Consider the following 14,123-nt stretch of genomic DNA (forward strand, 5'->3'; position numbering starts at 1 on the left):
GAAAAAATATGTCTGGGATTCATAAAGCCAATTTTTGTCTCTATTCTTCTTCCTCCGAAGTGTGTAGGTACAGTCGAAGATGAGGTCTAAAGCATTTATCAAAGGTTGTTTAAAGAGAAACTAAATTTGGTTAGTTTCACAATATCGGTAAAAGTATATACCGAACGTTATACCAAAAAAGCTGGTAAAATTCCAAAAGCAGTTGTCTGTTCTGTAAGTTTTCCCAAAATGAAAGTTGTCTTCTGAATCATTTGTTGTTATTTGTAGGTGGGCCGGCAAGTTGCGGAAGGTATCCAGAAACGCATTTAGTTTATGACATGATCTAATCTAAATTCATTTGATGGTGACCTAATCGGGAGTCTTGTGACTTGATGAATAGGAAACGCCAGCGGGTATTTATAAACAATGGGCGTCGAAGAAGGTGTAGAAAAAGGTAAAGGTGTATATAGGTCATATCGTTCGAGTAGACTAGTTAAAGTCTCCCAGAGATAGTCTTGTGTATGGTGCTTAAGTCGTTGTGGAGCTGTCTCGTGCTTCTTGATAGCTTGTTTCAGTATCTTGAAGAAGGAGGGCCTATTGGTATATAGAAAGTTGTTATGGAGAAAATCCACAAAGTCTTTGTTATTAAGGAGTTCATTAGTTGCTGTTGTTCCAAGTTTGCTTATTCTGGGTGATACGCCTCTCCAGACCATCTTTAGTCCAAGAACACCACAAAGAGAGAAAAAACGCGTAAAGAATAGGAATAAAAGAAAAAAAACAAAAGAAAATTTCTAATACTAAAATAAACTACAGTGGGTTTTTTGCTATCAAGTATTTACTTGAAGTATATGAAATAAAATAAAAGTGTATTAACTATAAGCGAAGTAAAGAAAAAATAAAAAATAAAAGTTTTGTTATTGAAAAAATATGGTCCAGACAAGCCGTTTATGACTAAATAATATAATTATATTATTTAGTCATAAAGAAACTTGCATTGGTTATTTAGTAATAAAATAATCTAACTATAACTAAATAATCTAAGTATGACTATAAATAATCTAAATATAACTAAATAATCTAAGTATTACTATAAATAATCTAAATATAACTAAATAATTTAAATATATCTAAATAATCTAAAGTTAATAACCTAAATATGATTAAATACTCTAACTAAATAACCTGTTTGTGACAATTTTGTATACCTAGTTATTTTTCTTACTATATTCCTTCCCTTTGAATCCGCTTTTCTTTAGCTTTTTCCCATTTATTATTTGTGATCATGTGATTAAATAACCTAAATATTACTGTTACTAAATAATTGAAATGTACCTATTTTTGTTTGGTTCTCTGCGCCAATAATCGTTTTCTAATATAATTTATGTTATTGGGGTTCTATGGTTGATTGGTTATTAAATTCTATGTTGGAGGTCCAGCCTGTCTGCAATTATTTGGATTCTAAGTTTTATGATGAAGTTTTTGCCATTCTGCACCTCTTTGGTTGCCTGTTAAGGATTCGAGGGTGCTTTTCTTCTTTACCTATTTTGTTGCCTGCCAGAATGCCGAAATATGGTAAAAAAAAATATCGTGTCGGGTGGCGCAGTAGATTATAGTAGATTAATTTCAGCTGGCACTATGTCTTAATTCTGGCTGATCTTTAGGGCATATAATTCGGGATTCAGCTTGGCGCCATAGTAGTGACCTGATAGTATCCTGAAACTGTCATGGAACTGGCAGGGAACTGACAGGGGATTACCATGGAAATGTTATGGAACTGGTAGTTTGCCAGCTTGGATGCCAAATTATTATGTCCAAAAGCCGATTTTATGGAATAGTACTGGCCAAAATTATGGAGCGAATCTTGACTGTGCCTACTGCTCTGGTCACGTGATTCTGTTACGGCACCGAACACCCTCTGTCATAATATAGCAAATTTAGTTATCTGGTTGTCACTAGTTCCGTATATTATGGCCGGCCCATTTAATTGCCAGAAGTGCGCCGATTTTGTAATCCTATTTGTTGCCGGTTTATGTATGCCAACTTCGTGTCCCTAGTAAAAGTAAAGTTGTGGTCGAATTTATGGAATATTACGTCATCGAAATTGAACAAAAATCTATTGCGCCAAAAATAAGAATAAAATTTATCTAACTTTAATATCGATTTTGGGTATTCTATTGGGCGTGCAATTTGTATTAGCTTGGCCAGCCCATTTGTTTGCTAAGAAGTACACCATCTTGTGGTCTAACTATTGCGCCAGTATATGTATGCCGATTTCGTGTGCCGAGATTTGAATCATTAGAACGCATTTATATTATATTTTACCACATTTTCAGGCATATTAGGATATAAATTGGGACGATTTTTTGTTGTCATCGGCTGTCACTAGTGTCCTTTAGTTCCGAATACTAACTGGTGACAGAACTAGTGACAGCTTTGTTATCTTTCTTGAGATTATTAGGCTATTTTATTTCTTTCTTGATTAGTGTCACTAGTGTCACTAGTAAAAGAATAATAAATTAGAAAAAAAAAAAATCAAATTTTTTCTATGCTACCTACTTTACACAAGATATATTATAATAAATGTATGCTATAAAAAAATAAAAAAAGTTAAGGAACTCAGATTTTTTCCAGTGACACTAGTGACACTAGTGACATCCATCAAGAAAGGTTTCTTTCAGCCTAGAATTCTTAAAGAGCCTATCGTTCGCGTCACTAGTTCTGTCACTGGCTTTTTTTTCTAGTGACACGATCCCTTTGGAATCCACTAGTGACAAGTTGTATTATTTTTGTTTACCTATAAATTATTTACCAATAACTGCGTCGAAGCCAAGTTCGCCAGCTTGTTCCGATGGTACTGTTCTTTTTTACGGTGCTTTCTAGCATGAATATCGCAAAATCCATATCTGCCATAAGTTAATTCACCGCATTCTTTGCAGGGTATCTGAGAAGGAGAATTGCAGTGAATATGGCATCCCTTCGGATGGTAGCATCCCCGATTGCAAATCTTACCACTCCTATGAATATAAGTACATCGATAAAATACCATTTTTAATAACTATGAATAGTCGGTTTATGTGTCGATTTATATATTTCGGAATTAATTTTCATTTTAAACTTATTTCTCCCGGAGTATATAGTTTCTCTCGAACTGTATATTTGTGATATAATAACATGACCCAATCCTCACTTTCAGAGTTCCTCTCCGACGCGCCCGCCCCTCTTCGCCCAGAGGTCGAAAAAGATAAAACATCAGGTCGGGTAATCAGATATGGAAGTGAGAATTACTTGTCGGGCCTTCCAACTCGTGATGAACTAGTTGCGAGAAACAATGGGGGCTCGACTTCAACTCTCAATGACGAAATAGCGAACCATCGAGGTATTCCATTCATGCCAGTTGACATAGGAGAAGCTAAAGAATATTTTAATCAAATTCCTCATTATATTCTTCGCCTCTATGGGTATCTCGTCAATGGCTAGAAAGCAGTTGTCGCCATTACCGGTATCAAGGTATTTTTCGATATTCGTGTTCCCAGCAATACAAGTATCCCTAAATTCTGGTCTAAAGTGAAGGGCATTCTTGCTACTGGGAAAGACAACGAGGGGAAGACCGTAAACATGAATCTAATCCAGATGGAATGTATAAAGGCATATCCTATTCGTGGATACTATGCAGAAAAAAAGCCATATCTTCGCATTGTCACACCTAATAAAGATCTAAGGTTCACCGCTCTCGATATTATCTCAAGCTACAATTCAAAGGTTGATCCTGAATGTAAAATAGAGACAGCTTCAGACGATACAGGCACATATTATCGTAAAGTTGCGAGAGAGTATAGAATACCTTTTTCCGGGTGGGGATTAATAAGTGATTATAGATATAATTTCAGTGCACCTTATTATGCAAAATCCCAACATTGTCCACATGCATTTTATGTCCACATTGAAAACTTTCGTCCTATAGACAATTTTGAACCATTTTACAAAATATACCCATCTTCTCTCTTTACCTATGACCGAGCATTAGTCCTAACATGGGATATAGAAACATACGACTCACGTGGGTCAGGAAACTTCCCAGAAGCTAAAAATGACACATCTCAAGTTTTTACGATCTGTATGACCCTGCATTGGAAAGATGATCTGATCCCCTTAGAGCGGATATGTTTAGTTGATGTAGAAACGGAACCAGACCCGCGCTGGATTACGATTATATGCGGAAACCAGACTAATATAATAAAGGCGTTCGCTTTATGTTGGAAAGCTTTTGCCCCAGACATCGAACTTGGATTTAATGATTCAGGATACGATTGGCCTTTCATTGTGGAAAAGGCCACCAAATTAAATGTTCTCGAGTGGATGGTCCAGCGAATGTCGGCAAACCCGCATAAGAAAGCTGATGCTGAATCTATCCTCACTTGGAATTATTTTGGCGGAAAAGGGAAGCCACTAACTAATGGTTTCTTCCGAAGGGACCAGTACGTAAAGAAAGAGGACAGAGGTCCCAAAAAAGCGTTAGGACGGGAATCTATCAATATCAAAATCAATCCCTCTTTGACTTTCGAATCCTCTTTTCTTAAACTTCCGGGGTGTGTACCGATCGATGTTCGCGCAAGTTTTATGCAACTTCACCCCCGCTCTGAGAAAACATCACTAAAATACTTCTTAGAAAAATATGGTCTCGATGGTAAAGCCGATATGCCCATGAGCAAATTATGGAAGTATTATTCGGAAGCGAAAGACAGGGCTTCCGACTCTTCCAAAAAACATATGCATGAAATCGTAAATTATTGTGTTATAGATGCTTTACGTTGTCAGGAGCTCATGGTCAAATCTAATGTTATAAATGATTACAGAGAGGTGGCCTCAATCGCTCATATATCATTATTCGACTCACATTATTATGCTATAGGAACGAAAGTATCCAATCTCTTAGGCGCTGAAGCTTGGGCGCAGGACATTCTATACACCACGAAAATTTCCAATCAGAAAGCATCTGGGAAGTTTCCAGAAGCGTATGTGTTCCCGCCAGAAAAGGGTCTTGAAAATAAGCGTCCTGTCACTGGTTTAGACTTTAGATCCTTGTATCCTAGCATAATTATGACTTACAACCTCTCACCCGAGAAGATGGTCTCAACACTTTCGGAAGTAGATAAGTTAAAGAGAGAGAATAAAGTGCTTCACAGTATCGAGTTCAAGTATGGCGGTAAACCTGTGCGAGCCTGGACCATACGGCATGGAAATAAATCTGATCAGGAAGGTCTATTTACAAAAATATTGAAAAATCTGCTCAATATACGGAATGAATTAAAGGCCCAACTTAAAGTTCTCGGAAAGAAAAAGGAATATATGGGGAAAGTTAAAAGTAAAATGGATTCAGCTGGCGGATCTTTCCTGGTAGTGAACGCAATCAAAGATGTTTTATCCTCTGTAAAAAATACTGAGAGGCACGCAGAGATGACCAAGATCCTAAGTCCCTTTATTGTTCCGGAGGAGCGATCTGATGGAGCTGATTTATCATATGATGATTTTATGAAAAAATATAGTTCTATTTGTTTTGAATACAATTCTTTAAATTCGAAGCAGAAGGCGATTAAATTATATATGAATTCGTTCTATGGTGTGACCGGCCAAAGTGATTTCCCGTTCTATACACTAGCACTTGCTGGGGGTGTTACTTCAGCTGGGCGAGAGAATATCAAATTCGTCGCAGAATTCGTGAAAAAGAAGGGCTTTGGGATAAAATACGGGGATACTGATTCCCTATATCTCACTTGCCCAGATTCTTATTATGAGAAATGTGATCTGGCCTACAATAGCGGGAAAGGCACAATTTCGAAGCTAGAGTACTGGACCGAAATGGTCACAATTACTATGGGCGTAATGGAGAAATTGCGTAATGAAGTAAACAGTTTTCTTAGGCTGAAAACCAGATCGGGTTATCTCGAAATGGCTTATGAAGAAGTGCTATTCCCAGTAGTCTTCACTGGGAAGAAAAAATATTTTGGCACCAAGCATGAAGATGCAGTAAACTTCGGTCTGAAGGATCCTTTCATAAGAGGAATTGATACTGTGAAACAGGGCAAATCCCAGCTTTTTAAAACCATAGGTGAGCGGATTATGAGTGAAGTCAGGGATATCAACAACGAGCGCTCTCTCCATAAAATTGTTGAGGATGTTCTCAGAGATGCTATAATCTATCCCAACTAATGGAGTTTCGAGCAGTTTATAGAGACTGATGCATGGAAACCCGATAAAGACAACAAAGCCGTTCAGCGATTTATGGGACGAATGCAAGGGGAATATGATAGTAGGATTCCAGTGCCAGATGGACGCTTTAGTTATATAGTGGCCCACCCCGAGACCACTTTTGATTTGCATGGCAGAAAGTTAAAACCAACTAAAGGCGAAAAAATGGAATTCGCCGATGTAGCTAAGGAATTGGGGAAGGAACTAGATTTATACCATTATTTCGAAAAAACTATTATTGGCCTCTGTGCCTGATTTATCATGTATGACAAGAAGTATGAGCCAGAACCCTCAAGTCGAATCATGCGAATCGAAGACCCAGATGAGAAATATAAGCAAATTGATGACTACGCTCAAAACAAGGCCAAGTCATGGCTTGAGGGATTCGTAAAAGAAAATATCATAGTCAATGGTGTTACTTCCAAGATGATGGAATCTCGTGAGATTGCTTACAAGCGTGCTTACAGAACTGCGGTCAAAAAGGCACAAGAAATGTTGTATCAAAAGATAGGGTACTTATACGAAATATTTCATGGTGAATGGCTTAGCTACGAGATTTTCATGGTAAGTAACCCTATCGAGGTATTATGGGAGAAATTTATGAAATGTGCTAGGAAAATTTCAAAAGATAAAAACCTCTCAGTAGATGACGAAATGAAGAAAAAAATATGCTCTGACTTTGCTCGATATCCTAGTGAGCTTGTAAAATGCATTGAAGAGTATAATTTATTCTTTCACAAATTGGTCTATCATATGCGTTACAAAGAGCATGTATCAATTCCAGAAGAAATCGGCCCAGTTTCATCCATGCGAAAAAATGAGATAATTGCTGACCTACCTGCCTTACCTCATATATCAGAAATTGGGGCATTAGACGACATTAATAATTTATGGTATTTCCATCTTGAGGATATAACTGGGTCAGAGGCGCTAGCAAAGTACTTAAATAGATAATATTGTTAAGTACTCTTAACGGGGTGTGGTAATTCCGGCTAAGAATCCATACAATATTATTTATATATATATTTTTTTCTCTTGCAATAATACCGGCTAACTTCAATTTTTATCTTCGAACTTCCGACCTCCGATCATATAGCCCGGCCACAGATATGCCCGGAGATGATCATTAGTATTTTTCAGCCGGGGCCGGCCAATAACATGTGATATACTCCGTGGCTAAGGCCTATTTTTGCGAAGCGCCTTAACGGCTATTTTGGATCACTAGTGTTTTTAAACATAAGCTTTATTGGTATAATGGCTGAACTACGTGACCAAGTTTCCCAGTACATAGACTTCGAACCTAACAAAATCCATTTCCCAATCACAGAAGATGATAGATGGTTATTTCGCAAAATAATAGCAGATCAGGAAGGGATGAGAGATATCGTAATGGATGACTATCAATATTTACTACAACACGGTCATAATGGTAAGGGAGGTAACCGGATCTATATTGGATGGTTGTTTGCATGTACACTGGCCCAAGCTAAAAAGATATTAATAAATCCGCCCGAAGATTTATCAAAAAGGTATTAAGCCCACATCCAAAGAAGATTCAGAAGTTCGCTCGCGCCAGTACTTATACGGTAGTCGATTAGATATTGAGATAATAAATATCCGGCCTATTTATATATTTTTCGTATGTGAAATATCGGTCATTTTTTTTATTCATACTCCATGGATTCCACCATTTCCTGACTACGAGCCATATAACCACAATCAGTAGTAAGGCAAGCATGGAATATGTTATCATCGGCAACATTAGAGAACTCGCAACGACAGGAATAGCCGGTGCTAGAGATATTTCTTAGGACAATGGTACTGCTTCTGCGCCACCCGATTCCAAAGGAATCCCCTCACTCGAAATTATTTGGGACGAAGTATTTTTCTTTAACGCTAACTGGTCCTTGAGGGACCTATTTTCCTCCATTAATTTTAATCGTTCTGAAGACCGGCTATCTATTTCCTATTTGAATATATTATTTGACGACTCTATCCCCTTTTCCATACATTCTATTGTATATTCTTTCGAATTACGGTCCTCCTTCGCATGTTCCAATTCAAGCCTGAGAGATTCTATTTCGGATGAGCTTATTTGGGCCGGCTCCCCTCCCATTGCATCCAAATCATGATATGTGCGCTCTAGATCTATGTCCTCCAACTTACCTTCCAATTCACGTATTTTAGTTTCAAGAGAAAGAATCTGGACTTTGTCAGCGAACGAAGCTTTCTGGGCCAAAGTTGCCTCTCTCTTTAGCGTTTTAATATTTGATTTGAGTGATTTGACTTCGGCTTCGAGTTCAATACGGGACCTCCGTTCAGAAATAAGTTGGGATCTAACTTTAGCGCTAGACGCATTTAACTGGCTAATCTTATTTCCAATATCCTCCTCTCGCTCTGAATACTCCAAATTTTCAGCCTGTAACTTTTCATTGAAGTCGATAATTTCAGAGTTAAAATCGATAGCAGTTCTTATTTTTTTTTCGAGCTCTTGCTCATATGTACTACCCAGCCGATGTCTTCTATTTTTTATATCTTTCAATGTATGCACATTGGACATAATCTTGGCATGGTTATATAGCAGGAAAAAAATGCGCGTAACTAAATTTCATCTATAGGGCATTTTTTATTTTTTCTTGTCAAAATAAAATATCAAATATTCTTTATTGAGAAACATCACTTTTCATCATTTTTTATCATTTTTCATTGTTTTTTATTGTTCAAAAACCATAAATATTGTTTTTTATCGTTCAAAAAACATAAATATTGTTTTTTATATTTTTTTATCATTCTAAAATATTGCTAGAAATTACTGGAGGAATTATGCCTAGCCGATTTTTAAAAACTCATTATCGACGAGGTGCTAGTGTTTTAACGCCTGAGCAGATCGAAGAAATTAGATGCCTTAAAAATAAGGTTCCTGCGTATATGATAGTAAGGAACTACCATATTAATAAAGATCGCGTCTCCGATATATGGGACGATTGTGAACGTCTACAACAGAGTGGGGAATATGTATTAGCAGATATGTTACCGGAGCCATCAAACCATGACGATATAGTTCACTTTAAGAATGATCCTTTAGGTCCTCTAAATATTTCCTCAGAGAATCACGGTGAATGTGACATCATTTCCGATAGCAAGAAAAAAAAGACTGGAGGAAAGAAGTCGAAGTCTAATTCCACGTTAGCTTTGTCAGCATCATCTATTGAGACTCAACCAATCCCAGCTTCAAAGAAGGATACAAACAATATGGATGCATTGTATGAGAAGATGATCGAAAAAAGCACAAAAATTTTAGATGAAAAAAAGAAGCGTTATCCTGAAAATAACTTGCCTATTCCCTAAGAAGACTTTCGCAAAACTCATTGATTTCTGAATTATACTTAAGAGTGCTATATAGCATTTTTTCAAGTTCCTTATAACTCACTTTTTTTTTAATGTACCATCTTCGCTTAAATCTTGTGAAATGCAGTCTGGAGTTGACAGATCATCACATTCAGAAGTAGTGGTCACACAATTCACCTCAAGCTTGTTCTTGACCTTATGCATAGTGACCGGGATAATATAGTCCTTCCCATTAAGAGGGATCTTTAGCTCATTTGTATTCCAATCCACTGCGCATCCATATTTCTTTAGGAGTTGATTAGAAAATATTAGCGTTGGCTTGTGATAATCCACAACTACAAAATCTTTATAAATGATGCACCCAGGAGCTAGAGTAATGGGCAGATTGCGGACAATACCAATAGATTCAATCGGGACAGTAGCTACACCGCTAAGGTCATGTTTTTCAGATTTATCTATTTTGTCCTTAGTACGATCAACAATGTTTTTCGTTATAATTGGAGGCTCAGCTCCGGAGTCTAGAGTCATGGCTGGAATCTTCAAGCGCCCGATTTTGCACTTTATAGTGGCAACACTGGTTTTCGGCTCCTTCTTCTTGACGAAGTCAATCTCCATAGGATCATCTAAAGACTCCTCTTCCAGACTGGACTCATCCGAATCTTTTGAAGATGATGATACATCATTTTGGGATACTATCTTTGCCTCCGTAGAAGCCACTATCTGTTTGGACGCAATGAGACCAGAATCTTGAAAAAAATGTGGGGGGAAGATTAGTTTAAGCTCACTATGAAGGACTTTACGAATAGTCTCCTCTAGTGGTATTTCTCTCAGCTTGGCACTAGACATCTCTTTAGAGGATAATTTCTCGGATTCACTCCTCTTCTTCACTTTTTTTTTGTCTTGGCAATATTAACAGTAATATCGCCTCCAGAATCGGAAGAATCATCTGAACTTGAATTAGAATCAGAACTATCGTTAGATGAGGTATTGGAAGAAGAATCTGAATCTGGTTCTATAGCGAGATTAACCTTACCCTTTTTAGACTTCTTACTTTTCTTTTTCTTCTTTACAGAGCACTTACGAGAAGTGTGTCCAAATCTACCGCACTTAGAACATTTCTTAATGACACTTTTAACGGCGGATTTGATAGCATTTATTGTGGCACTATTTAGTGTCATGCCAGCCATACTGTCAGTAATATCATCCACAGGATCATAATTATAATCATCGCTAGGGGCTACGCTACCTTTCCCTCTTAATAGTTCACTTAAAAATCGTCTAATAATAAGGTCTTCCCTCTCTTATTGGCCGATTTTTTACTATTATCTAGAGTCTTAGTTGCTCGAGACATAGTCTCTTGAAAGGATTTAGCTATGGCTTCTTGTAAATCAGCCTTAGTGATATTTTCCTGACTAGAAGAAGATACCGGTGATAGATTTGGCACCGATTGTTGTAACGCCTGAATCCTACTATTTACAATCCTATCAATATCTTCTGTAGTAATATTCTGGTGGGCAGGCGCTTTTGGTTTTGTCTTGGTAATTGGCTGGTTATAAATATCCTCACCCAGAAGCAAATTATTCCTTTCTGTTTCAATCTCTTCCAGTGTCTCAATCAATTCATCATTTAAAGGTCTGTTTAAACCCAGTCGTTTCATTTCCAGCTTGTTTTCAGGAGTCAAGCCACGTATAAATTGTATTCTTTTTTCACGATCAGATATTCGAGCCCAGCTAGCATATTTATTTATCTTTCTATAGTAATTTCTAACTGAATCAGATCCTTGAGTCAAAGTGCCAAAGATCAATTCCTGTTGCGTTCTCGAACAACTGTAGGATAATTCCTTTTAAACCAATAGATGACCTGACTAATATTGATATCAGGAAGGACTATATGATTGTTATTATTTAAAGCTCCATTCGGGGCATTGGTTGCTGTACCAGCATCGACGGGACACCCACCAGCAAGAGACCAATCTTCATCTGCGTGAACATTATGTGCTGGGATAACTGTAGCGCCAGTAGCTCCAGCTGGCAATCCTGGTGGTGGAGTACCATCAGGCGCATTAATCATGGCGGCCGTTATGTTAGCATTATTTAGGGCCACTACGGCGGCCATATTTGCTAAAGCATTCCCACATCTTACATGATTCAATCGCCATTTTTTACCTTTAAGCTTATCTTCAGCCCAATGTGATGCCTCATCTGTCAAGCAGGACCAGAATAGCTCTAAAGCTCTCTGTTTACCACCTGCATTAGCAGTAGTGATATTGGCCGCCGTAAGATAGAGTCTGTAATCTTTTATGAATTCATCTATATCTTCATCCGCTCTACCTGAGAATCTTTTTGGTGCATATCCTGCCATCCTTAAATGTGGAAGATTATTTTGTAATGCGAATATTTGTCCTTGCAAATTTAAATTATTCTGGCGTTCTGCTTGGGTCTTATTTTTCCATTTCTCATATCGCTCATATAACCTGTCTCGATTAAATTCTAACAGACCTATATCCCCTCTACTTAGCTGTAAGTGGTGGGCATTTCGCTGATACAATAAGGGAGCTTACACATATTATGTAATTATTATAGGGGGGGAGGGGGGTAGTTAAAATTTTACGTTACACTTATTTAAATCATATGATTTATAAATATTATAATTTGATTGGTTATGAAATCTAACAGGGGGGGGGGGGTAAGGTTTATAATAAAATGAATATTACGTGATATGTGTAACTCCCCTAATTGTAAGGCAAATTTTTCTTGTATCAGTACACCTATACGGGTTTGCTTTCTTACTATATTACCTATCATTCTATTTACCTGGTTTTGAGCATTAGTCCGCAACTGATGGAGATCACCAATAACATTAGCCATCCCACCTTCAGCAAGATCTCTTCGCGTAATAGCAAGATCTCGCTCACCTTCTGCATCATAGCGCTTTCTTTGCTCACGGACTAAATCCTGATGCAAATTATTCTCTTTTCGACGTATCTGCCTTGTCGCCCTTTTTATTTGGTCTATTAGAATATCTCTGCTCGTTGTCCTATTATTTAGATAACCATCTATAGCATTTGCTAGCTCTGTGATTGTGGCCATATTATCATCCGAATTATACAAGTCCAGAGAATTACCTCTTTCCGGTGAATTTTTTCGTGATGAGATAGTCCTGATCTGGCATCGCAATTTCTTTACCTGCTCCTCAGAATCTACTAACAGACTCTCTATACTAGAAATATGTTTTTCATTATCACGAATATCCTTCTTAAATTGATATAGTTGCTTTTTTAGCTGGAGATTTCAGATTTTAGCTCTGCTATCTCCTCTTTCGAAGCATTCTCAAGACGTTCTATCTCACCGTTAAGAGTTTGGATTTCTTGTTTACAATGGACACATTCACGTTCCAGCTCCCTGATCTGCTTTTCATTTTGGCAGTTACTATCAACTTCTGCTTGCAATTCACTACGAAGATGGTAGTTCTCCTCCTCCAGCTCAGCTTTATATTCTTCACATGTTCTTCTCTGCCTTGGATGGGGCCTCCGAAATGCCATTCTTTTTTGTGATTATAAAAGAGAATCAGAATGAGCCAACCACAAATCTTGATAGACCCTATTGAGGCTCAGAAGTTGAAAAAAATATCATATTGCGTGGAATATATTATCGCCCAACTGGCTATTACTCTAATCCCAAATCGTTAAGAGATGCATGTAAAAAAGAGGGGCACCAATTCCGCCTAAGTGAATGTAAAGATTTTTTAGAAAATCAGCAATCACACCAAATCTATACGCCCCCACCAAAACATATCCCTAGAGTCAGTTATGGGAAAATAACACGACCAAATTGTGTCCACCAGTGCGATATAATGTTCCTTACCCACGATTACTACAAAGGTAAGACCTATAAAGCGGTACTTAATATAATAGACTGCGCTTCCCGATATAAGGCTTCGGTTCCACTCACATCGAAGAAAAGTTCAGAAGTCGCTAAAGCATTTAAGAGAAAATATGGAGATCGAAATGACCCATTAACTTGGCCAAAACTTCTTCAATGTGATAATGGGCGAGAATGGATGGGTGAGACCTCTAGGCTAATGCAAGAGCATAATGTCACTATTCGAGTGATTGGTCCATATTCCCATCGAGGTAATGGAATGGTGGAACGTTTCAATAAGACAGAAGGGGAATGCTCTATAAAATTCAGTATGCTGTTGAGTCTATATCTTCTGATCCAAGATTAATAAGAACATGGGTTAGGCATTTGCCAAAGGTTGTCGATTACCTAAACAATTACCCCACACGCCTTATTAGAGCTCCGGTACTTCAAAATGGGGATTAGCGCCTTCAGAAGCCATTTTATTGGAAGAGGTTGAATCTAAGCCATCAATATCATCAAAGCGACCTATTGGCAAAGATGAAATAACATTGAAGAAAGGTGATTCAGTTCGCTATCTTCTTGCAAATGCTGAATGGGAGGGAGGAATGGAGAATCAGAAAAAGGCTACAGATCCCACATACTCGCCTTCTATTCATAAAATCTGAAAAATTGTGGTCTCTAAAAAGG

The 14,123-nt window shown here is 37.6% G+C and overlaps 8 protein-coding genes across 8 annotated transcripts; 3 read left to right on the forward strand and 5 right to left on the reverse strand.

The window, feature by feature from the left end:
* Positions 1-305: 305 nt before the first annotated feature.
* On the reverse strand, positions 306-692 carry OCT59_007501 (uncharacterized protein; the record flags this gene model as incomplete). Its single annotated transcript, XM_066149132.1, has 1 exon — positions 306-692. The coding sequence occupies one exon, from the start codon at positions 690-692 to the stop codon at positions 306-308; it is 387 nt and encodes a 128-aa protein (XP_065998725.1).
* Positions 693-6,528: 5,836 nt separating this feature from the next.
* Positions 6,529-7,179, forward strand: OCT59_007502 (uncharacterized protein; the record flags this gene model as incomplete). Its single annotated transcript, XM_025324375.2, has 1 exon — positions 6,529-7,179. One exon carries the CDS (start codon positions 6,529-6,531, stop codon positions 7,177-7,179), a length of 651 nt encoding a protein of 216 aa, XP_025186560.2.
* A 1,012-nt stretch (positions 7,180-8,191) lies between these two features.
* OCT59_007503 (uncharacterized protein) lies at positions 8,192-8,785 on the reverse strand (the record flags this gene model as incomplete). Its single annotated transcript, XM_066149147.1, has 1 exon — positions 8,192-8,785. One exon carries the CDS (start codon positions 8,783-8,785, stop codon positions 8,192-8,194), a length of 594 nt encoding a protein of 197 aa, XP_065998726.1.
* A 263-nt stretch (positions 8,786-9,048) lies between these two features.
* OCT59_007504 (uncharacterized protein) lies at positions 9,049-9,573 on the forward strand (the record flags this gene model as incomplete). Its single annotated transcript, XM_066149154.1, has 1 exon — positions 9,049-9,573. The coding sequence occupies one exon, from the start codon at positions 9,049-9,051 to the stop codon at positions 9,571-9,573; it is 525 nt and encodes a 174-aa protein (XP_065998727.1).
* Positions 9,574-9,651: 78 nt separating this feature from the next.
* OCT59_007505 (uncharacterized protein) lies at positions 9,652-10,419 on the reverse strand (the record flags this gene model as incomplete). The annotated part of the gene is made up of 1 exon (XM_066149158.1): positions 9,652-10,419. The coding sequence occupies one exon, from the start codon at positions 10,417-10,419 to the stop codon at positions 9,652-9,654; it is 768 nt and encodes a 255-aa protein (XP_065998728.1).
* A 38-nt stretch (positions 10,420-10,457) lies between these two features.
* OCT59_007506 (uncharacterized protein) lies at positions 10,458-11,230 on the reverse strand (the record flags this gene model as incomplete). Its single annotated transcript, XM_066149164.1, has 2 exons — positions 10,458-10,819; positions 10,894-11,230. The coding sequence occupies 2 exons, from the start codon at positions 11,228-11,230 to the stop codon at positions 10,458-10,460; spliced, it is 699 nt and encodes a 232-aa protein (XP_065998729.1).
* Positions 11,231-11,373: 143 nt separating this feature from the next.
* On the reverse strand, positions 11,374-11,934 carry OCT59_007507 (uncharacterized protein; the record flags this gene model as incomplete). Its single annotated transcript, XM_066149168.1, has 1 exon — positions 11,374-11,934. The coding sequence occupies one exon, from the start codon at positions 11,932-11,934 to the stop codon at positions 11,374-11,376; it is 561 nt and encodes a 186-aa protein (XP_065998730.1).
* A 1,684-nt stretch (positions 11,935-13,618) lies between these two features.
* OCT59_007508 (uncharacterized protein) lies at positions 13,619-14,101 on the forward strand (the record flags this gene model as incomplete). The annotated part of the gene is made up of 2 exons (XM_066149176.1): positions 13,619-13,636; positions 13,871-14,101. The coding sequence occupies 2 exons, from the start codon at positions 13,619-13,621 to the stop codon at positions 14,099-14,101; spliced, it is 249 nt and encodes an 82-aa protein (XP_065998731.1).
* Positions 14,102-14,123: the final 22 nt, after the last annotated feature.

Source organism: Rhizophagus irregularis, chromosome 15 (genome assembly GCF_026210795.1).
Source record: "Rhizophagus irregularis chromosome 15, complete sequence".
Taxonomy (NCBI): Eukaryota; Fungi; Glomeromycota; class Glomeromycetes; order Glomerales; family Glomeraceae; genus Rhizophagus; species Rhizophagus irregularis.